The following is a 23746-nucleotide window of genomic DNA, read 5'->3' as shown; positions in this document are numbered from 1 at the left end:
TAGAGAGCAGCGTGTGACGTCAGGATCTGGAGGGGTTTCCTGGATACTTGCAGCAGCCTGAAGCTGTCTGTGATTATCCTGAGCACGGATAACAAGCCGTCACAAGTGGTTTCAGCTTTCTGTCACCAGCATCTGCAAAACAAAACAAGGTAAGAGACTTGGTACATTCAAAAGGTTTTCTTTCTTTTGTACAGTGTTTTGCAAATGAAATTGTTACCCAAAAAAGTATTTTGGTACCACATGGTACTGTGGTTATACTACAGTATCTGTGAATTATGTTGGAGTACACTATAAATTATGGTGTTTTAATATGGTAGTCATTTAGTAGTGTTTTTTGGCAAATAAAGGTAGTTGTACATTTTACTACAGTAAATATTTCTTTAGTAGATTAATAAATTTGTTGTAAATGAACCAAATTATTAATCTGCTAAAGAAATATTTAAACAAATAGGGTGCAAAAACTATTGAACTTTTTCATTGTTATTGTCCAGGCACTTAATTTAACTCAAGATGAGTTTTTCTGACATCATTTCCTAATAGTGGGGCATGTTGTCACAGTAGAACTGGTTATTAAACATTCATAGGCCATATTTTAACCATACAAATTTAAGAAACATGCACACAATCACAAATCATAGTAATTATACAGCTTTTTTTTTGAGCTCATCTACCAGTGTTTTCATATTTTGAGAGTATTTTATGAGCTCATATTATCATATTAGTATATATTTTTACTTATTTGCAGAAACTGTATTTACAGTGTGACAGAAAAGCACTGTCACACTGCAAGACTATTTCATCAAAGCTGAAAATTTTTTTAAGAAACAATAATAATAATAATAAATAATAGAACAAAAATAATAAATCTACCATCACTGTATGTTTCTTACAACGTTTTTTAGCTTAATTTAGAGTCTAAAACTGAACATTTGTTCTAATGTGAATTTACACTATGATGTGTTATTTTAGGTAAAAGAAATGCAAAAAAAGGATAAATATACTTTCTTATAGTTTATTACCCTTGCAAAAATTAACCATGGTTCTACTACAAATAAAACCAAAGAAACATGATTTTTGTAGTTAAACCACGTAACCACAAATTAACCATGGTTTTGCTACACTAATTATAGTTTAACCATGGTATTTGTAGTAAAACTTTGGTTATACAAAAGATAATCAACTTGCCAAAATAAAAAAAATAAAAAAAACATGGTTATTACACTTTTACTATAATTAAACCATGGTTAATTTTCGTAACGGAATTATTATTAGGTCTATTAATTGAGTACCTAATATTGACTTTTTATACTTAGAAATCACAGTCACAGTTTCTTTTGGAGGCTTATATTTGTTCATTTAAAGGCTGTGAAAATGTGTTTATAGAGTGTTTTCACGATGCATCATCAATCGACCATATTGGCAGCACTGAAAGTAAACAATGCCACTGAACCGAACGGAATTTGCATATTTTGCTGATTATTGGTGCAAAAAATGGTCATGTTTTGGGCTAATTGGTTGGACCGGGATAAACATTTGGAGTACTGTAGACTGCCAAAAGTTATAACAAATCAAGAAAAAGAGTGCAAAAAACTCACTGTGGAACAAACAGCATTTGTGGTTGGCCAAACTAAACCAGGTTTTCCAAGGCAAGAATCTTGACAACATTCGCATTTGTTCTTTTCAGTTCCGGTCAGGTAGGTGAAATATTAGGATAATATCTTAATTAATACACCTTGTATATATCTTTACCACCTATTAACTTTGGTTTGTCAAAATATTGTGCCCTTTCCCGCTTACTAAGTCCTTCTCTATATGATTTAGCATCTTCCACATGTTTTTGCCATGGTCTAGACAACATAAATTAGCAGAACAGCGCATTCAGTAGTACATTAACCGTGCAATCCATACTGTTGTTTACATCTGAGTATCCAATATGGCCGCACATGTGGATACGTAAGTGCAAACCCTCTATTATTACTTTTTTCAGTTTTTATGAGCTCATGTTAATTAAGTAGCTAATATTGACTATTTATAATTACAAATCACAGTCACTGTTTCTTTCGCAGGCTTATATTTGTTAATTTAAAGGTAAAAAGCGAAAACGTGTGTATTCATTGTTACTGTCCAGACAGTTCATTTACCTAAAGATGAGCTTTTCTGACATCATTCTCTAATAGTGGGGCATTACAAATATAAATAGCCAACAAAATATACACTTACCTATATAAATTCTCTTCAAGAAGGTGATATTTTTGTCAACTACCCGCTTTAGCCAAAACACATCAACTACGTTTCCCATGAAGCGCAGCTCGTCGCTTCCGTGACGTCATTTGTCCACGTGAGCTTCATTCAGCTGAGCGCTGCAAAGATGAATGGCTGGGGTTTGTTTCAACAATCTTATGTTTAATATATTTTCCGCTCACAAATGTTATAAATGTGTTGTATGTGTGTTTTCTGTCCGTTGCTCTCTGGTGTTTTGAGTCGCGTGCATGTAGCGCTACCGCACATCCATCCGGATGGAGCTGTACAAACACATCTGATGAGACATAAACGCTCATTTAACGCAGTGCTGATTTTCCCCGAGCCATTCACTGTGCGTTTATATAATCATGCCTGCGCTCGGCAGCTTGAAACCAGCATTTGATCGTGAAATCACGCCATATATTTGTGTAACAGACTGAAGTCCTGGAATGCTTGAGTGCGGGGGTGTCTGTCTGTCCCCTTCACTGCAGTCACACATCTGACCAGCATATGCATGCCTCACACTGCAAACATCACTTAGGAAGAGAAACAAATGCCTTTGAAAATGTTATTCGGATTGTTTACAGGGGGTGGAAGATGGAAACGTTGGAAAAATGGAGCAGAGACATCATGGCACCTCATCAGCTGGATAAGAAAGAGCAGTCCAAACAAAATGGTGAGATTTGCTTCAAACCTGTCTTTTTGGAAATAAGAATTGTGGCTTTCTAAAAAATGTTATGTTAAAATGCACACATTTATATACAAGCAACTGTAAAATGGCAAGAGCATTGTAAAAAAAAAAAAAAAATACATATATATATATATATATATATATATATATATGACAAAGTTTTAGGCATTGCAGGAGCAACCAAATATAATTAATTTGTGTAATGTAAATATACCAACTAACTATATGCAACTAATTATCAATAAATTGATAATCACCATAAAAATAAAAAGGTAAAACAGAGGGCCGTGTGATGAATTGTTGTCATAAACCTTTCCACAAGCACAAAACACTATCAAGGTAACGTGCAAAATACTAATACTAATGCCAGACATTGATTGAACAAAATAAAGTGTTACAAAACACCATAATGCATGTAACAGTTTGCAAATAAACAAATTTAAGTATTTAAATGGGAAAAGTCTCTTCTGCTCACTAAGCCTGCATTTATTTGATCCAAAGTTCAGCAAAAACAGTCAATTTTTCGAAATATGTTTACTATTTAAAATAACCGTTGTCTGTTTGAATATATTTGAAAAATGTAATTTATTCCTGTGATTTAAAAGCGGAATTTTAGCATCATTACTGCAGTCACATGATCCTTCAGAAATCATTCTAATAATCTGATTTGCTGCTTTAAAACATTTATTATTATTTTTGTGTTGGAAACAGCTGGGTAGATTTTTTTCAGGTTTCTTTGATGAATAGAAAGTTCAGAAGAACAGCATTTATCTGAAATAAAAATCTTTTGTAACATTATAAATGTTTTATCATCACTTTTGATCAATTTAAAGCATCCTTGCTTAGTACAAGTATTCATTTCTATCATTTCTTTCCCCCCAAAAAAGAAAATTACACTGACTCCAAGCTTTTGAATGGTGAAGTGTATAATGTTACAAAAGCTTTTTATTTCAGATAAATGCTGATTTTTGGATCTTTCTGTTCATCAAAGAATCCTGAAAAATGTACTCAGCTATTTTAAGTATTGATGATGACAATAATAATAATAAAAAAAAATGTTTCTTGTGCGGCAAATCAGCATATTAGAATGATTTCTGAAGGATCATGTGACACTGAAGACTGGAGTAATGATGCTGAAAATGTAGCTTTGATCACAGGAATAAATTACATTTTTAAATATATTCAAATAGAAAGAAAGTATATTTAAATGGTACATATATTTCACAATATCACTGCTCTTGCTGTACTTTGGATCAAATAAATGCAAGCTTATTAAAAAAAAAAAATTCTTACTGTTCAAAAACTTTTGACTGGTAGTGTATTTATTTATAAATTTATTTATATTTACTCATAGTTATTGAATTTACATTTTTAGCATCTTACATTTATTTTCTATTATTTATTTATTTGTAAGAGATGTTATTGTAAGAATTTTCATTTTCATAAGAATTGAAAGTTAATACATTCTTCATTTTATAATATATAATTGATTAACTTTATTGTTATCGATATATTACTGTTGATAAATATAATTTATACAAAAGTTGTTATAAGATTATTAAAAGTTAAATATAAGATTTTAGTATATCATTGACTAGAAATAGCTTTTCATGAGTACTGTGTATAAAATTTTGTGAAATACGTTATCTTACATAACTAGGGAAAAATTTATTGGTCAGAAGGTGTGGAACCCCAGTACAGCATGTTTTGCATTTTGTGTTTACATTTTAAAGTTCAGAATTGTTTTTTTCCCCTAAACATCAAACTTTACACCTCTTAAATTAACTTTTTTGTTTGTGAATCGGTGACTGGTGCCAACATTAAAAAAAAAAAATAATAGTAATAATAATAAAAATAAAAATGAATAGCCAGACACTAACAGTTGTGGACCATTTGATTGAATGAATGTTTGTAGTGCAGACATGAAATATAAACCACAAAACTCCAATTTCGATTTCATGATATCTTTGTTCTTCAGCTGGTGGTTTGATTCTATTTCAGACAATTTTTTTTTTCTTTTGGTCTGTTTTATCTAGGCATGATTGCAAAAAATCTGCTCAACTCTCTCAAGATTCGCAATCGTTTGCAGCTCCAGCCAATTTCTCGTTCAGCATGTGCCACTGGTAAGCACTACGATTTGAGTTTATGTATATTTTTTTTGGAATGTTCAGGACATCATTACATATTTTCTGTGTTATGACATTCATATACTGTGTAAGTCACTGTCTAACAAATGTTTGTTTCTATTAAATATCTTTTTTAGTATGTTGTCCAAAGGTATTCAACACAATTTTAACGTGATTATCCTGATTTGACAAAATGATTAATTCTAAATTGAAAGAAATAAGTCTTGTTACAATCTGTTAAAGAAATCTTTTAAAAAAAAAAACAAATATAGCATGAGAATCTGTAGCACAAATTGTGCATGCTTGTAAATGCAAATCTTTCTTTAAAACAAGAACTCATTGAATGGAGCTGTAATTATTGTAACTGACAACATTGCATGAGTCTGAATGTTGTTTATTTTCACCAGCTAATGTGCGGATACTTCAAATGTAGTCGCAGCTGAACGAATCCTCAGGCAGATTTGGTCAGAATTGCTGTTTAGCGCTGTGTCGTGTTAACAAACATGCACATAGTCAATCGGCGGAACAATAAAACGATGGAATGGCTGTCTGAAGTGAGATATGTGGGTGTATTAATGCCTGAGTCGTGTTTTCCTGGATCAAACAAACTCTCAGCTCCATTAATGAGCCTCCTCATTGAATCACACACACACTCTAACACACACTCGCTGACAGACAGGTGCCTTATAGGGAGAAACTTAAGGGCAGTTTCTTATCAGCCTGTTGAGCACTTAAGAACACAGCTGAAGTGGGACTTTTGTTTTGCATTGGGAGATTTCATAATGCCTACAATCATCAACATGTCAATAGAACATCTTAAACCCTGTGGGCTTTGTAAATCTTAAGTGAGAAGAAGTAATAGGAAACAAACACTGATTTAATTTGGAATTATTTGATTTTAAAATAATTACCCATTTCTTTGGGATCTGGAAATATCCAGATTAGTATCCAGGCTTTGTTGAAGGGGTTTTTGAAAAATCCTTCTTCCTTTGCATGATCAATTTTAATTGGTCTTGTATCTGTCCAACCATCTATAACCATCTTGTTTACTCAGAACCAAATTTTAGATGCATATTTTAATGCAGGGGTGTTCAAACTCGGTCCTGGAAGGCCGGTGTCCTGCCTGGAAGTTTCTAGCATGCCAAATACGAGCCTGATTAGCTGGTTCAGGTGTGATTATTTAGGGTTAGAGCTAAACTCTGCAGGACACCTTCCTCCAGCAGGGTTCCCAAAGGTCCTTGAAATCCTTGAAAGTTTGTGAATCTGAAAAAAAAAAGTCAAGGTTTTGGAAATAAACATACAGGTTCCTGAAAGTGCTTGGATTTATTTTGTGCAATAAGTGTTAAGGAAAAATTCCTTAGTTTTTCCTCCGGTCCACTAATGTGTTATTTCGCCAACACTTTGTGGCCTATGCATATTAGCTTGCTTGATTTACGTTAGTAGCGCATTAAACTACTACGATACCTTAACGTTTCACAGACACATAGTGAAACATTGCAAAAACAGGCTGAAACCGCTGAAACGTGATGCCTGGAAAATGCAAGTTTAAAGATATTTAGCTCACCAAAGAAGATTACAAAGAATGGCTTGCCAGAGATCCATTATTTGTCCAGGTGAAGAGCCTGTTGTAAATCTGCAAAAAATGCTATTTTGCATAGTTGTATATGCTTTTTGGCATGAAAACTGTATCAAAAACGATCTTACAAGGTAACACAATGTAACCTTGCTGTCACTTAAATGTGTCCCCACATTAAGTCCTTGAATTTGAGGGTATTGGACCAGGAAAGTCCTTGAAAAGTCGTAGTTGTGGGAACCCTGTCCAGGACCGAGTTTGGGCACCCCTCTTTTAATCATCGCTATGGACCCCTTCACATCAATCTTGAATACCTGAAAGGTTATTACATCAAGTAAACTCAGTATTGTCAGATTGGTAGAATTTTGCATTAAAGCACATTCTTTTGCTACCAGAGTATTTAAGCTTTATGGTGTGGTTGACACAATTTGAGCTAAAAGATCTGATTGTTGACCTCAGTCCATCTGATTTGATTTTTAAGGCTCCTGTCCTGATCTGATGAGTAGGAACGAGCAGCCTGACTCCCGGCCGCTCGCCATGGCCCTGACGCCCCAGTTACCCCCCAGGACGCATCGGCCCCTGTGTCTCTCAGTGTCCTCTGACAGCAATGGACGCTTCAAAGCTCTGGAGACCCAGGAATGGAAGAACAACCTCAAAGCTCAGGTAGGTGGAAGTACTGTCAAGTCACTTGTTGGAGGTCCATTTCAAGACCCATGTCATAATGTGTGGCTTTTTCCATCAGATGGAGCAGGCCCATAGTGCTGGAGCAGCCAGCAGCACAGGTTCCCTGGAAAGAGCGTCTCTCTTTTGCGCCTCTGGCTCCACCACCACCTCCAGCTCTGGCCTCTCGAGTCCAGTGGAGCACCTCACCAAGAGCAAGTCCTCTAGTCGCTTTTCACTCTTCTCCCCACCTTGGAACAGTAGCTCCGAGTCCGACTCCAATCCACCTTCCCGCTCCGGATCCAAGAAAATGCGCAACTACAGTCGCAGAGCCGGTCCCGGCAGTGCCAAAACAGGCCCGGAGACTCCAGAACCCAAGCAGAGCGTCCCTGAGCACTTCCAGTACTCAGAACCGGTCATATCTAAGGTTACAGACTACATTTACGTGGGCAACCTGAACGCGGCGTATAGCGGACGTACGTTGTGCCGCAACAACATCGACAGCATCATTGACATGAGCAGCCTGCCCGGGGAGACTTGTTTGAGAGTCATTCCTTGCACTTGTTCAAGAGCCGTCAAGCATAGCTGGTCTCGGCTCAAGGTGGACATGAGCGACCTTCCGGATACCGTCCAAGAAGGGCTGGCACTCAAGCATCGCTGCTTCGAAGACATCAATGAGTGCATCGATGCTTCCACGGAGAAGCGGAAGCGAGTGTTGGTGCACTGTCGTGATGGTTTTTCCCTCGCCCCCACTTGTATTATCCAGTACCTCATGGTCAAACAAAACATGAGGCTTATTGCCGCCTACGAGCTGCTCCGAGCCAAACACCCCGTCAATATTCGCGAGTCCCATCAGAACGTTCTGGTAAGTCTCGAAAGAGCTCTGAGACCGGGTGGGAACACGGACCCAGAGTGCTTTAAACAGGCCATCTCTCGAAAAGTGGCTTGGACCTGATAGCGAACCTTGGGGAACCTCAGCGTTTTGTAGTTTGTGCTTTTATTTTGTACATTATATCCTCGGTTAACAGTGAAAGGCAGCTTTTTTTGTGTGTGTTTTAACTGAGCTGGATGTCATGGTGTGAGTACTAACTGTGAAAATTTCCTGAGTTGTTGTTCAGTTGCCATTTTAGCAAAACAAAGAATTTGAGTCATTCGTTTTTGCTTCTGGCTAAACGAAACAAGAACAAACACGCTTTGTGCAGCTGCTAAACATTGAGATCTGTCTGGGAATATATCTCCTGTTTATTCTTCTTCATCAAGTGGGTACATAGCCATGCTGTGGAGGTTTATGCTGAGGAAGAAGTTCTCAGGAGACGAAACGATGTCACATATGGCTGCAAACACCACTACTGGAGTACTATCAACTAAACATCTCATACACTCTGTTAAGGACTAAACATGATTAGTCATTGTATCTGGCAGGACGAAGCACAACCCTTGTTGGCCTCCTTATTCATTTGACAGTTGGTTGATATTTCTGTGTTTAACCAGGGCTGAAAGATACACAGTAAGAGTAGTCCTCTATGAGGAGTCATTTCATTTATTAAGTGTCTTTTATTAAATGTGTAATACTCAACATGTTTGATCATATAATTCAGTGCTTGGAAACAATGTGAATTTTGTGATCGTGTAAAGCATTGAAACTGGCCCACTTTATACCTTTTATGGAGTGCTGGTATTTGGAAAATGAGTTAAACCGAGTTGTGGAGCAACGCTCAAAGGCTTGATATTGCACTAACCACAAGGAAATGCACAAGTTTTGCTGAAACGTGGCTTAGTTTGATTTAATGTTGCGCAGTGGATATAGATCAAAATATTTTTATTACAATAATGTTTATGCTTATCTATACTGATTGTTGTTCATGGTTTCAGCTGTATTTTATTTAGCCATTTAGAAAAATGTAACAGCCCTAATGGCACACGTATGTCACCGAGACGTCTCGAATGCATGCATTTTTTTTTTAAGAGCGTTAGCTAGTTTGCAATACGTTGTAGACATATTCTGTGTCAGATGTACACTCAGTTTGTACTGAAAGCGACTAATACAACTAGGGCTGTCAAACGATTGATCGCGATTCATCGCATTTGAAATAAAATTAAGTTTACATACTTACCTACTGTGTATATTTATTATGTGTGTGTATTTATGTATACGTAATAAATATACACAGTACACACGCATATATTATGTAAACACAAACTTTTATTTTAGATGCGATTAACTGCGATTAATCGTTTGAAAGGCTTACGGCAAACCTAGTTCCCTCTCATTATAATCAATAAATCTAACTGTGTTAGGAGTGTTGATTATAACGTGAGCAATCTAGTTTCACGTTACTTGTTTCTAGCATAAACTGAAGAGTTTTTTGCAACATTTATGATGTCTGCACACAAATATAACATAATGTGTCTTGGTGACGTACATGTGCTTAAGGGGAAATATATGACATGGCTTCTGCTTGTCAGCAGTGATTATTCTATTTTGATATTTAGTGCGCAGTTTGGTGAAGAAAGACCCTCCCTGAGTTTTGGTGCCTTTTGTTTGAACTCGTCCAGTGTGATTATTGTGACATTCACACGCGCACACTGTATGCACTCATCAGGTATAGACAAATGTTGTCTTTACGCTTTGACATGTTCAGGAAATGCTCCATGTTGGTGTAATTTTTTTGTGATGTATGGCAGAGATCAGTTTCATCTGAATACGCTGTTGTAAAGGTTTCATAGCAGTGCTCACAGTGAACAGTGCCTGTACTTCAATCAGTGTGGTGGTGACGTCAATCAGTGTGATCATTACCCTTCTTCTACGGGCCTGCGGTTAGCTTCTTCTAACATTAGCAAAGCTGTATTTAGATTCAAATAGAACATTTACCGTTGCTTTATTCTTCTTCATTAGCCTATTTAAATCTATTTTTGGATGGTTGATCTCGCCCTGTAAAGGTCTAACAACATGAACTCTCAGGTTAACTTTATTGGCCTAGAAAACATTCTCAATGCGTTAGAAACCAGAATAATGTGAGGCAATGTATTTTCTGTATCACGTTTTGGAAGAAAATGCATTTGTACATGTTGATATTAAAGAGAATCTGATGCACTGACTTTCTTGTCATGTGATTTGTTCGAATAGGAAACGTGTTGTGAATCCTGGGAAAGATAAACAGTTGAGGTCAAACGTTTACATACACCTTGCAGAGTCTGAAAAATGTTAATTATTTGACCAAAATAAGAGGGATCATACAAAATGCATGTTATTTTTTATTTAGTACTGACCTGAATAAGATACAGTATTTCACACAAAAGATGTTTACATATAGTCCACAAGAGAAAATAATAGCTGTAAAAATGACCCCTTTCAAAAGTTTACATACACTTGATTCTTAACTGTGTTGTTACCTGAATGATCTGCTGTTTTTTTTGTTTAGTGATGGTTGTTCATGAGTCCCTTGTTTGTCCTGAACAGTTAAACCGCATGCTGTTCTTCAGAAAAAATAATTCAGGTCACACAAATTCCATTTTTGTTTATTTGAACCCTTTCCAACAATGACTTTATCATTCTGAGATCCATCTGAGGACAACTGAGGGACTCGTGTGCAACTGTTACAGAAGGTTCAAACACTCACTGATGCTTCAGAAGGAAACAGTACATTAAGAGCTGGGGGGTGAAAACTTTTTGAATTTAAAGATCAGTGTAAACTGAACTTATTTTGTCTTCTGGGAAACATGTAAGTATATTTTGTAACTTCTGAAGGGCAGTGCTAAATGAAAAAAACATGATATTTAGGCAAAATAAGAAAACTAAAGCATCGTAATAGTTGCATATGAGGCCCTCAGTTGTCCTCAGTGTGAAAAGATGGATCCCAAAATCATACATCATTGTTGGAAAGGGTTTAGATACACAAAAGATGCTGGAAAACCAGAATTTGTGGGACCTGAAGGATTTTTCTGAAGAACAGCAGGCAGTTTACCTGTTCAGGACAAACAAGGGACTCATGAACAACTATCACTAAACAAAAAACACAACTGTGAATCATTCAGGTAACAGTATTAACAAGTGTATGTAAACTTTTGAACAGGGTCATTTTTATAAATTCAACTGTTTCTCTTGTGAAATATCTTATTCAGGTCAGTACTAAATTAAAAATAATATGCATTTTGTAAGATCCCTCTTATTTTGGTAAAATAATTAACATTTTGCAATGTGTATGTAAACTTTTGACCTCAACTGTTATTTATGTGATCATGTAATTTTGAGTATTTCTAGATTTTATCAAGAGGCTGCAGTTTTGCTTTTACACACTAAGCTGATAATGTAAATACTAGTACCAAATTTCACAACCTAGTGGTTGGGAGCACTGCTGTTGGTTAGGTGGCTTGTTACTCACTTTTTTTTTAAACTCTGCTAAGGCCAATCAACCTAGGGGAGAAAACATGCAACATATTTAGCTTTTGTCTGTTTGTTATATAAGAATGACATTAATACGGTCTTGGAAACCTTTTAAGATACATTTAAAATACATTTTTAATACTCTGCAAATGTCTTTTAACAAATTTTGAAAATGCATCAATATATTAATATGTTACAAATATATACTACATTATTAATTATTATGATTTTAAACAATTAAATAATCATAAACCATTTCAAATTAGACGGTTAATTCACCCAAATATATAAAATTTCTGTCATTAATTACTCACCCTCAAGTTGTTCCAGACCATAAAACCTTAAGTTATTTTTGATGAAATTTGAGAGCTTTCTGACCCTGCATAGACAGCAACGCAACTACTATGTTCAAGTCCCAAAAAGGTAGTAAGAACATTATTAAAATAGTCCATGTAACATCAATGGTTCAACCGAAGCTACAAAATACTTTTCGTGCAAAATAAAACAAAAATAACGACACTAGTTGGCACAGATAGGCTTTGTGGGCAATGTGCCAACATGCAGTACTGTTGTGCTATGGGCGTCCTGGCTTGAAGACCTTTCCTGATCCCGTCCCCTTCTCTATAAAAATAAATCTTAAAAAAAAATAACAACAATAGCGTCGAAGACTGACACAGAGGAGAATAAATTATTAAATAAAGTCATTATTTTTATTTTCTTTGCACACAAAAAGTATTCTCATAGCTTTGTAAAATTACGGTTGATCCACTGATGTCACATGGACTATTTCAACAATGTCCTTACTACCTTTCTGGGCCTTGAACGTATCAATTGCGTTGCTGTCTATGCAGGTTCAAAAGGCTCTTGAATTTCTTCAAAAGTATCTTAATTTGTGTTCCAAAGATGAACAAAGGTCTTACATGTTTGGAATGACATGAATTAATGACAGTAATTAATGACAGAATGTTTGGTTCATTTTTGGGTGAACTATCCTTTTAAATCCACACCATTTTTTTTTTCTCTCATAAGTTGTGTACTTACCAAGGAGGTAACTGTATCATGGAAGATGCTTGAGATGGAATACAAGAAATGTTTTGTGCATATCATTCATGCATTTGCATGAGCATAATGAAAATCTTAACTTGAGAATGAGGTTTATAGCAGGTATTAACAGTGATGAAATTAGGATTAAATTGATGCAAAATTAGGATTAGGATTTATACTAAATTAGGATTAAATTATGATAAATTAATCGTATTGATTCAGTTACTAGTAGTGGCGTTAGTGTTATTAAGCTTTTCACAGTTGATATGTTACGATTCTTTTCCCCCAACATTCCCACATATGAATTCTAAAAATTTACTGGAAATCATTATGGTCCTTATTTGCCATATTTTCAGACACACATCCTACTCTCTGTTTGACAGCTGTACCAATTACACCACTATATTTGAATGCCAGGGGTGAGAGAGTCCCAGGTAGCCATCAGCACCACACCAGCCGTCCATTTGGAAACATAAATAGAACAGTTGGAAATATTCTCTTCCGTACGTATTCACACGCTCATCTACTGAATAAGCAATAGTGCTTCCAGACTCTTTAGACTTGCCTGGCTAAGCTTTGTATTAACAAAAAAACTCAAGATCAAATCACAGTTGATATCCCTTCCAGTTATAAGTGGCACTAGAGTTTTTAAACAGTAAGTTGAACTAATTTTTATAAATGAAAGACATCAGTTTGTAAGTCACTTGGCTGTGTTTTCATGTGTTCCTTCTGGAACTTTCTTATGGGGTCTTAGAATAGCAGTTAATCTTACTTTTTTCCAAGTATTTATTCTTTAGATGCACTAAAAGAATTGTTAAATGAACTCAGGATATACATTTCTTGTGTCTTGATATTCATTATCTCTGTCTAATGTGTGGGCTTCACTTTGATTAAAAATATACACAATCTAAAGAGGGGTTATTTATATACAAGGGGTCCGGGGAGGAGATGAGGGATTTGATATTGTGTTTCAGGTGTTTGAGAGCCTATTGGTTCTCTGAATGCATCTACTACCATAAACAGAGAGAAGGGATTTCCTTGGTCATGAGGGAATACAATATATACTTAAGATGCCCACTCCCCACAGAGACCATATTCTTCCTCCATTCTTCTGGCTGTGTCTGCCTCAACTCATAGGTAAGATGCTGTTTTCTCTGTTTAACTTTGCTTATTCTATTGCGTATGTCTTTATTCTGTAAAAACAGCATCTAGATGCATCTTTCCAGCTGTTATTGTTGACAGATGATTGTTCTTTCTGGAATTTCAGTTCATTTTTAACTGAATCTTGCTATTTGTGATGCATTTGAAAAGTGTTTTGCTGCCAAGTGGTCATTTTCTTCTTTGTATGTGAGCATAAACTTAATTTATGTAAGCATAAGTATAATTCGAGAGAAGCTGATTTGTGTGTGATGGAATATTTCAGAATTTTGCAAAATGTTTGTTCAGATTTGCATTGATTTGTTGGGGAAATCAATTACCCTGCTTTAATTTGTTATATCTGTCAAATGATATTAACTGGGAATACAGAAAACTGCGATTGAAAAGCTATTTTGGGATGCACACTTGGTAGCTGAAATGCAGTGTGTTGATTTGAGTTTTTGGAGACGCTATCCGATTCGGCTTTTAGGATTGAAAGGTGATATGCCAGTGTTTATCTTGCTGTCAAGATTTAATCTTCGAATAAATATCGTACTTCAGCTGGTGGGTCTAAAATGACGCACAGGGATCTCTTTAACGATTTAGACAATGATGCTATGGCTTAAATTTGTGGTGTTAGCATAGTTCAGATGTAAAGGCCTTTACTACATGTTTACTCACATTATCACAATGATAGTCATTGTCAAACCATAGACCTGGCATTGTATTTTGCATTCTGAAAGTGATCCTGAGATAGAAAGTAAATTAGAGAGTTGGGAATTGTTTATTTTGAGCTATTTCAAGTTGAGTTTTAAAGTTAGAATTTGAAAAATTCACATTAATTAAAAATTAATAAAAATATTTAATTAATTAAAAAATAATTAATCTGATTTATTGAATATTTAAATTTCATTGGGTGAACTTTGCCTTGCTGTAAATTTTGATAACTTGGTCATATGTGACCCAGGACCACAAAACCAGTCATAAGGGTCAATTTTTTAAAATTGAGTTTTATACATCTGAAAGCCGAATAAATCAGCTTTCCATTGGTGTATGGTTTGTTAGGATAGGCGAAAACTTGGAAATCTGGAAAAAAAAAGAAAAAAGAAAAAAGAAAAATCAAAAATTTGAGAAAATTGCCTTTAAAGTTGACCAAATGAAGGTCTTAGCAATGCATATTACTAATCAAAAATTAAGTTTTGATACATTTATGCTAGGAAATGTACAAAATATCTTCATGGAACATGATGTTTACTTAACACTTTGTGTTCCAACGTTCCACCGGCGGGACGTTTTGCATTGAGTTAAGTTTTACAGGAACGCTAAAGGGTTAATATCCTAATGATTTTTGGCATAAAAGAAAAATTGATCATTTGGACCCATTCAATGTATTTTTGGCTATTGCTACAAATATATCCATGCTACTTAAGACTGGTTTTGTGGTCCAGAGTCACATATAGTAAAGTTAGGCTCTGTCTTTAAATACACAGAAATTAAACCTACAAGAAAGAGGTTTGCATAAAAAAAACCCTGATGTCATGATCTGAGTCATTATGTTAGATCAGTTTCAGATGATTGGGAGGGAAGGAATAGGTGGGATCATGATTTTGATTATCACCCAGAAATGGGCTTAGCACAGTGCATCTCTTGAGATTTTCTGCTCAAAAATAGCATATGATTCACTTTAGACGAGAAGATTCCATTACGGCCTTATTTGAACATAGTGATGATTGGTGGTTAGTTTGGTTACTTGTCATTTTGCAGGCATTCTCCGTGAAACAATGTTAAAATATTACACAAAAAGTAGTTTATAAAGACATTTACTTGAGAATTAGGTAAATGTCTTCAAAAACTATTGTTAATTGTAAATTGGGTATTTTATTTCACAGGGGCAAAAACAAAATTCAGCCAAGATGTCGGAGTAAGTATATATTTTGATTTCCCCTGTTAAGATTGTCATCGTCTTCCTATTGTAATTGTATATTTTGTATATTTGTGTATATTGGATATAAAAAATATATCTTTTTATGACTTCCAAACACCTCAGGAAAAAGATGTCGTCGAGTCGCAAGCATCATCTGAAGGTACTGTATGACTCAAATCTAAACCTATATTTCAATGTCCATTAATGAGTAACAATAACACCCAACTTTCTGTGTTGTAGAGCTTGATGCTTTCAATCGCTAAAGGTATTCTGGAACAGGAAGTGAAGGACAGAGAGGTTGAAAGGCAGAGATACATGGCAGAGACCTGCCCGCCTCTGTCTCTACCTTCAGGCATTCAGTCATTACAGGTAATGGACAATAAATTCATCTTTAAAGAAGTAAATATGTGCATGACACCCTCGAACACTTTGCAGATGGATATCTCTACTGTTTATAGGAACTGTGCAGGGAGCTTCACCACAAAATTGATGCCATTGATGAGGAAAGATACGACATGGAAATGAAAGTTAACAAGAGTGCGAAGGAGGTAAAATGTCATCTAAATTTATTCCAATACAGTTTGTGTTTTGTCTTGTAGTTTCTATACTGACGTCGCTCATTGACTGACTCTAGATTGAAGACCTGAATATCAAAGTTATTGACCTGAAGGGCAAATTCAAGAAGCCAACTCTAAGGAAGGTGCGTATGTCGGCCGACGCTATGCTTCAGGCTCTGCTGGGCTCCAAACACAAAGTGTCTCTGGATCTGAGAGCCAACCTCAAACAAGTCAAGAAGGAGGTCAAAGAGGAGGTGAGCGATGAACTGCATTGTTCTCATGAGGTTCCCGTACTTCTTTGACCAAAAGAACCTTTGAAATTCTGAAAGATGTTGATCTTAGACCTTGATCTTTCTGCTGACTGACCAAATGTTTTTCATTTACTCTTCAAAGGATAAAGAACTGCGTGATGTTGGTGACTGGCGTAAGAATGTTGAAGACAAGGCTGGCATGGACGGCAGGAAGAAAATGTTTGAAGCCGAGGCTTAAATTTTTAGATTTTGAAGTTCAATATGCTGCTCAGAATTGGCCTAAAAATGTCAATTAGTGTTGCGATAAACTGTGTACATAAAACACACTCATTTGCATTTGATATTATAAAAAAAAGCTATCAAAAGCAAATATTACTTAGTTTTCTGTTCAACATTGGTAATGAAATGTATATTCTCAGCCCATGTCTCAAAGTCTTACACTATCAATAAACAGTTAAGCAAGAATGAAGTCCTGTGTTCATTTTGCCGCATAAACCACTTTGTAACCACTTTTTATTGTACATAATTTCCTCGACAATCTGTGGAACAAGTAAGTTTTTATTGTCAGTTTTTATTATCCATTTGGTTTATGACAGAAAAAACTGATAACACACTTTATTATGATTAAATACAGCAGGTAACAATGAAGCCTTCCTGGCACCTGTGAGAAACTAAATGGAAACTGGAGGATGCTGAACACACACAACCATGAAGGTACAATCTACACAGTCAATAGATAGATGGGTGGACAGATGGATGGATGGGTGGATAGATAGATGGATGGGTGGGTGAGTGGGTGGCTGGGTGGAGGGATGTCTAGACAGACAGACAGATAGATAGATAGATAGATAGATAGATAGATAGATAGACAGATAGCAAATGGAGAGGTAGATAGATAGATAGACAGATAGATAGATAGATAGATAACAGATGGAGAGGTAGATGATAGATAAATAGATAGATAGATATCAGATGGAGAGGTAGATAAGTAGATAGATGATATAGATAGCAGATGGAGATAGATATCAGATGGAGAGGTAGATAGATAGGTAGATAGATGATAGATATATAAAGATAGCAGATGGAGGTAGATAGATAGGTAGATAGGTAGGTGATAGATAGTTAGCAGATGGAGAGGTAGGTAGACAGACCGACAGATAGATAGATAGATAGATAGATAGATAGATAGATAGATAGACAGATAGATGATAGATAGTTAGCAGATGGAGAGGTAGGTAGACAGATAGATGATAGATAGCAGATGGAGGTAGATAGATAGGTAGATAGATGGATAGCAGACAGAGAGGTAGGTAGGTAGATAGATAGCAGATGGAGGTAGATAGATAGATAGATAGATAGATAGATAGATAGATAGATAGATAGATGATAGATATATAGATAAAATAGATAGATAGATAGATAGATAGCAGATAGAGAGGTAGGTAGATAGATAGATAGTGGGCGGATGGATAGATAGATAGATAGCAGATGGAGGTAGATAAATAGATAGACAGATAGATAGATAGATAGATAGATAGATAGCAGATGGAGGTAGATAGATAGATGTAGATAGATGCTGTAAAGATAGATGCATACTGTAGATAGATGCTTGTAAAGCAAAAAGGTCTTTGTGAGAAAGTCATTCTCAGAATAAAAGAATGGCTATCTTGAAGGACAGGTTATTTATACTGAAGGCGCAGTGAAGGAGGGATAGTGCCGTATTTCATGACCTTGTCAGCTCATTGGTGTGGTGGATAATCCACTTCCATAAAGAGAAACCATGGATTTACAGAGAGATCAGAGAATGCAATATATACCTACTTAACACAACCGTTGTCCGTGTCTCGTTTTGACAACCGTCTGTCCCTAGAAGACGCTCCTCTGTTCTTCTAGAAAGGTGAGAGCAGTTCCCTTGTTTCATTGTCTTGCAAACTTTCTTTTTTGTTGGAAGTTGTAAAATGTAGTTTGTGGGATTGATGATGTAGGTGGAGAAGGTTGTCACAGGGGTTTGATTTTTCTACGATTTTTCTTTGATTTTTTCTTGATTTTTGAAGTTGCTATAGTAAGAAGGCACCTGATGAGAGTGTAAATGTAATGTATAGATTCTTTGGTGCACTAGTTTTGTAGGCATTCAGACCAAGTTAATTCGGTAAATGTTGTATTTGTGAAAATATCTTCAGATGGTCTTCACAATGTCTGATTATTGCTGGTGATTCTGACTCAAGTTTGTTTTTGGGCTCATCTGTAGTCTTTTATTTTGGAAACACCATGCTAAAATGCAAAGAAACTATTTTGATTGGTCACCTAAAGGGTGAGGTCAGGTTTGATATACTAACTGCTGAAGTGACCATTGGAAAGTGAACACCGACACAAGCATAAATTTGAAACTGATCCTTAAGTCTTACTCCACCTGTCAACACCTTCTAACTGATTTACAATACTGTCTCATATAAATCTGATTTGCAGTACTTTTTAATCTGAAAGACAGTGCTGTCTATTCACAAAGACCTTCTAGTTCTCCTTTTACATCTTGTGTAAATGATCTTAAATGGCTTAACCTTCTGGAACATCTGGAATAGGCATATATTTCCTCAGAGACCTGATTATTCTTGTTTTTCAAGAGTTCTTAAGTTGCTCTTTTACCAAACCTTCTCGCAAGATAGCCTTTTGATCTACTCTCCCATGTGTTTTCTGCTAAACATGTCCTCAAACTTCTCCCAGGGCTACTTAGAATAGTCCTTCCTCAAATAGCCTTATGTAATCTGACTGTTGTCTTCACAGCTTTCTAAGTATGTCATTGAGGCATTAAGAATCCATTTAAGTGTACTAAATTGGTCAATCAATTTGTCATCAGTTAACCAGTTAGCCCAGTCTGTCTCTCAGAGCGGGAGTATATTAAGAAAGACATTTGAGACAGTTGTTTTGCAGGGAATAAAGGAGAGCTGTGTTGTCATATCTTTGACATCTCAGAGATGCACTTGAGGATGGGGCTGTGTCTGCAGCTGATGTACTGGCCTTGAGATCATATTGCAGCAACCTCCTAGAGAAAATCCTCTCGGATGAGTTTGGGAACCATGTGGTCCTCTTGAGTATACACAACTCCTGACATTAAGGGTGATGCGAAAAGGTCACGCGATCAGAATATCTATGGATTTGGTGCCATTGGATTGTGTCCACATGCAATGGTTACACTCTTAAAAACAAGGTGCAAAAGCTGTCACTAGGGTGGTACCCTTTCAAAGGGTCGTACCGAAGGATCATTTACATAGTTCTTATAACAACTGGTGGATGTACCTTCTTTTTGGGATGTTTGCATTGCAGAAACTGGGAACAATTTTGATTATAGGTACAGCTTTTGGAGAGACTAAATTAGCACCTACTTCAGAATAGGGTATTACCCAGCACAATAGGAAGTACCAGTGATGTAAATGTTGATTGATTGGCCAAACACATGTCATACTAAACATCGGCACTACAAACTAACTCCACAAGCATGGAAAACAGTGGTAGACGGCCTGATGCCAAAGTCCAGGCATGTCTCTGTCCTCCATCCTCCAGCTATTGACACTGTTGAATGGCATGCTTAAATGACGTCGCTGTTGGACGGCTTACTTCGATTCAGAATTCCTACTGAGGGTGCAAATGCAACCAAGATAAATTTAAACAGCCCTATGGGAAAAATTAATTCTAAGGGTACTGTCCTGGTGGCTAGTTCATATAACTGAGTTTCTATAAATACTCGATGCAAAAAAAACGATTATGTCCCGTTAAGTTACTAATATGCACAGTGCAAAGGTGTACCTTTTTTACTGCACCAGTTTTGTATTTAAGGTAGATTCAAACGCAGAAAGAATCAAACCTTGGCCTAACACCACTGGATTCCTAACCGGAAGTTGTTGTCCAACTTCCAACCCCAATTAAACACACATGCACCAGCTAATCAAGGTACTTTGATTTACTATGCATACTAGAAACTTCCAGGCAGGTGTGTTGAGGCAAGTTGGAGCTAAACTCTGCAGGACAGTGGCCCTCCAGGACCAGGTTTGGACAACTTGTTATCCGGTTTATAATTTGATGACAGGCCAGAAAAGCTACTCTAGATAAAGGCAAACTAAAGTGGACTTACTTGATGGTAACAAACCTTACTACTCAAGAGGGGTGTACTGCTATTATTCAGAAGTAATTTAACTTTCTCAGCAAGATTTTCTCCAAAATCCTACTCCACCATGACAGCCCTGTTAAAAAAATCCAGCATATGCTGGTTAGGTATGTTTTGGAGCATAGCTGCTGGTTTGAGCTGGTCCAGAGCTGGTCATGTGCTGGTCTTAAGATAAACTGTTTCAACAGTTAGAGCAGCTCTTTGTTTGCTTTGGAGGCTGCCAAAAAGGGTTACCAGTCTCAAAGCAACGACATTCCCGCTGGATAGTTGATGCTATAGCCTTGGAGTATGCCACAGTAGGCTCACAATGCCCGATAGGAGTAAGTAGTGGCCTCCTCCTGGGCGTGGTCTAGTGGGATTTCTATTGACGAGATTTGTATGGCCGCCGACTGGTTGTCGCCGTCTACCTTTGACAGATTTTATAAATTGGACGTCCCTGCCCTTCAAGCGTGGCTTCTCTCTGTTTAACTATCCACTCTTTCCCCTTGGATGAAGAGGGCTATGTTTGTTCCCTGCCAGATGGCTGGGTCATGTTATGCTCATGTCTTCTGGAAGGCCTTTTTTAGTGCTTCGTGACTGGGCTTGCAGAGTAGATGGTTCTTTATCTGCTTCAGTGTGTGGCATGATTGGATACATTCCCCAAAGCGTTCTACACAACGAGAGAGACCGTTCAAAAGGGAATGCTGACTTACTTACATAACTTCGGTTCCCTGAGATAAGGGAACGAGCGTTGCGTCACCAGCTGCGCTATAGCTGCACACGAATCGATGACTGTCGCTTCAGCCGATCTAATGATTGGCGCTGCGAGCCGACTTATATAGAGGTCGGCTCCGCACTTTCTGGCAGGCTAAAGCTCCATTGGTTTGTGCAGCTACACAAACGTGAACAACTCAGGCTTCAGTACAGAGTAAAACAGTAGTTTTCCCCAAAGCGGTCTACGCAACGCTTATTCCCTTATCTCAGGGAACCGAGGTTACGTCAGTCAGCCTTTTTTCTAGGAGGTCTCCCATCTAGATACTGACTAGGCTCAACCCTGCGTAGCTTCAGTAGGAAACCTTGGGCTACAGGATGATATAGCTGTGTTCACATATTTGCGTAGAGCTTTTTTGGCCCAAAATGAATGGTACTCCAGTTCATCTACAGGTTATTGTATTTTTTGAGCATTATGGCTTTATGTACAGTAGGGCTCAGACAGCAATGTAAGAAGACAGGCAGCAGTATCGGGTCTGACTCAAACCGACAGCTCTGATATGTTTTGAACGTATGCATATCCCACTGTGCCACAGCTCTGATGCACTTCTCTTTTTTTCTTTCTGTCAAAAAGGTGCAAATAAACTCTCGGAAATGTCTGAGTAAGTATGCAATCTTGATTCCATCATTAAGTGTGGTAGTTTCCAGTAGTTTTTTTGACATGACACTATGTATGATAATCAACACATACCAATCAAAATTCTGTATTTTAGGCAGTTAGGCACAACAAATCAATATCCTAATGTAAAATATGTCTTTGTTTCTCCTATTGATTAGCAAACGAATGTCTAGTAGTAAAAAACACAGCCTGAAGGTAAGAGCTTGTGTCTTATTTCAGCCAACGTCAAACAGTTCCATATAAAAGTAAAACAATATGCATTCTTATTGAGTCACATTTGCTTTTAGAGCATGATGCTCCAGGTTGCAAAAGAGTTACTGGAAGCAGAGGAGATAGAGAAGAAGGAGGAGAGGAAGAGATACATGGAAGAACATTGTCCTCCCTTGTCATGCCCAAGCTCCAAACAAGAACTACAGGTCCAATTCAGTTATTATTCCTACTACAAGTTGGACATTTTGGAAATTCAAAGCTTAAGCATGAAATTCTGTCAACAGGAGCTCTGCAAAAAGTTACATGCAAAAGTTGACGTTGTTGACGAGGAGCGATATATTCTAGAGCAAAAAGCCATCATGGTTGTCAATGAGGTAAGATGTTTTTTGGGTATCTCGTTCTATGTGGTCCATGAACAAGGTGGTCTTTAGATTCTTCTTTTTGTGTTTTAGGTTAAAGACTTAAACATCAAGATCGTTGACCTGAAGGGCAAGTTCAAGAAGCCTCCTTTGAAGAAAGTACGCATGTCTGCCGACGCAATGCTTCAGGCTCTGCTGGGCTCCAAGCACAAGGTCTCTATGGACTTGAGAGCCAACCTGAAGCAAGTCAAGAAGGAGGTCAAGGAAGAGGTGAGCACAAAAGATTTTTAGATGGACTTCCAGGTCGCAAAAGCTGAAAATCTCACTCTCATTCACAGGATAAGGAACTGCGTGATGTTGGTGACTGGCGTAAAAACATTGAAGATAAGGCTGGTATGGGCGGCAGGAAGAAGATGTTTGAATCTGAAGCTTGAAGATGTTGATGATGAGTATTTCACCATGATCTTTTTCTGACTTGGATCTGAATAAAACTATTTAAAGATGATGTTTAATGGACAGTTCAATTTACAGTCCATAAAAAATGCCAGTCAGAATTAAAATATAATGCTCTCTTGAACAATGAAGTGTTCAGTTTGTAATTCTACACTAATTCTACAAATTGTTTGTCAAAATTATGCCTTTTCTAAATAAATAACCCAACTGTAATAATTGTTGCTTTCTGCTTTTTTGTATGTTTTTTAACTATCATTGTAACCTTTAAGTTGTTTTGATTGCTTAGAGTTAACAAATTCGACCCTATTTGTTCTTTTTAGTAGACATTGCTAGTCTTATTGTAATCAATTTGTTGACGTTAAAATGATTTTCCTTTTCAGCTGATGTCTTGTTTTTCGCTCAAATCACCTGATACAACTTTTTATATCTCAAAGACCCACCCAACATTTTTTCCCACATTGAATATCCCATCTCACTATGAAATTCGCCACTATTACATAAGTAAATTGGGTTTCATTTAGACTTTACACACATAATTCTAAACTATAACTCAGTATAATTAACTTCTAAATTACGTACTGCTCGTTTTATCTTCAAGGTAAGATTCC

General features: G+C 36.7%; 3 protein-coding genes across 4 annotated transcripts; all 3 read left to right on the top strand.

The window, feature by feature from the left end:
- The first annotated feature begins 38 nt into the window (after window positions 1–38).
- On the top strand, window positions 39–10381 carry LOC127156982 (uncharacterized). The gene is made up of 5 exons (XM_051100166.1): window positions 39–149; window positions 2829–2917; window positions 4969–5055; window positions 7113–7294; window positions 7374–10381. Exons 2-5 carry the CDS (start codon window positions 2839–2841, stop codon window positions 8244–8246), a joined length of 1221 nt encoding a protein of 406 aa, XP_050956123.1. The 5' UTR covers window positions 39–149; window positions 2829–2838; the 3' UTR covers window positions 8247–10381.
- Window positions 10382–13767: 3386 nt separating this feature from the next.
- Window positions 13768–17058, top strand: tnni2a.1 (troponin I type 2a (skeletal, fast), tandem duplicate 1). 2 transcript variants are annotated; one of them, XM_051100183.1, is made up of 7 exons: window positions 13768–13856; window positions 15746–15777; window positions 15904–15940; window positions 16021–16149; window positions 16239–16328; window positions 16415–16591; window positions 16731–17055. In XM_051100183.1, exons 2-7 carry the CDS (start codon window positions 15770–15772, stop codon window positions 16824–16826), a joined length of 537 nt encoding a protein of 178 aa, XP_050956140.1. In that variant the 5' UTR covers window positions 13768–13856; window positions 15746–15769; the 3' UTR covers window positions 16827–17055. The 2 variants fall into 2 exon arrangements, with proteins under 2 accessions (XP_050956140.1, XP_050956139.1); XM_051100182.1 differs by lacking the exons at window positions 13768–13856; window positions 15746–15777 and having other exon boundaries at window positions 15884–15940; window positions 16731–17058.
- Window positions 17059–18355: 1297 nt separating this feature from the next.
- Window positions 18356–23354, top strand: tnni2a.2 (troponin I type 2a (skeletal, fast), tandem duplicate 2). Its single transcript, XM_051100184.1, has 7 exons — window positions 18356–18485; window positions 22072–22099; window positions 22275–22311; window positions 22404–22532; window positions 22611–22700; window positions 22779–22955; window positions 23024–23354. The coding sequence occupies exons 2-7, from the start codon at window positions 22092–22094 to the stop codon at window positions 23117–23119; spliced, it is 537 nt and encodes a 178-aa protein (XP_050956141.1). The 5' UTR covers window positions 18356–18485; window positions 22072–22091; the 3' UTR covers window positions 23120–23354.
- The last annotated feature ends 392 nt before the right edge of the window (window positions 23355–23746 follow it).

This window comes from Labeo rohita, chromosome 25 (assembly GCF_022985175.1).
Source record: "Labeo rohita strain BAU-BD-2019 chromosome 25, IGBB_LRoh.1.0, whole genome shotgun sequence".
Classification (NCBI taxonomy): domain Eukaryota; kingdom Metazoa; phylum Chordata; class Actinopteri; order Cypriniformes; family Cyprinidae; genus Labeo; species Labeo rohita.
This window is presented reverse-complemented; position numbering and strand designations above follow the sequence as displayed.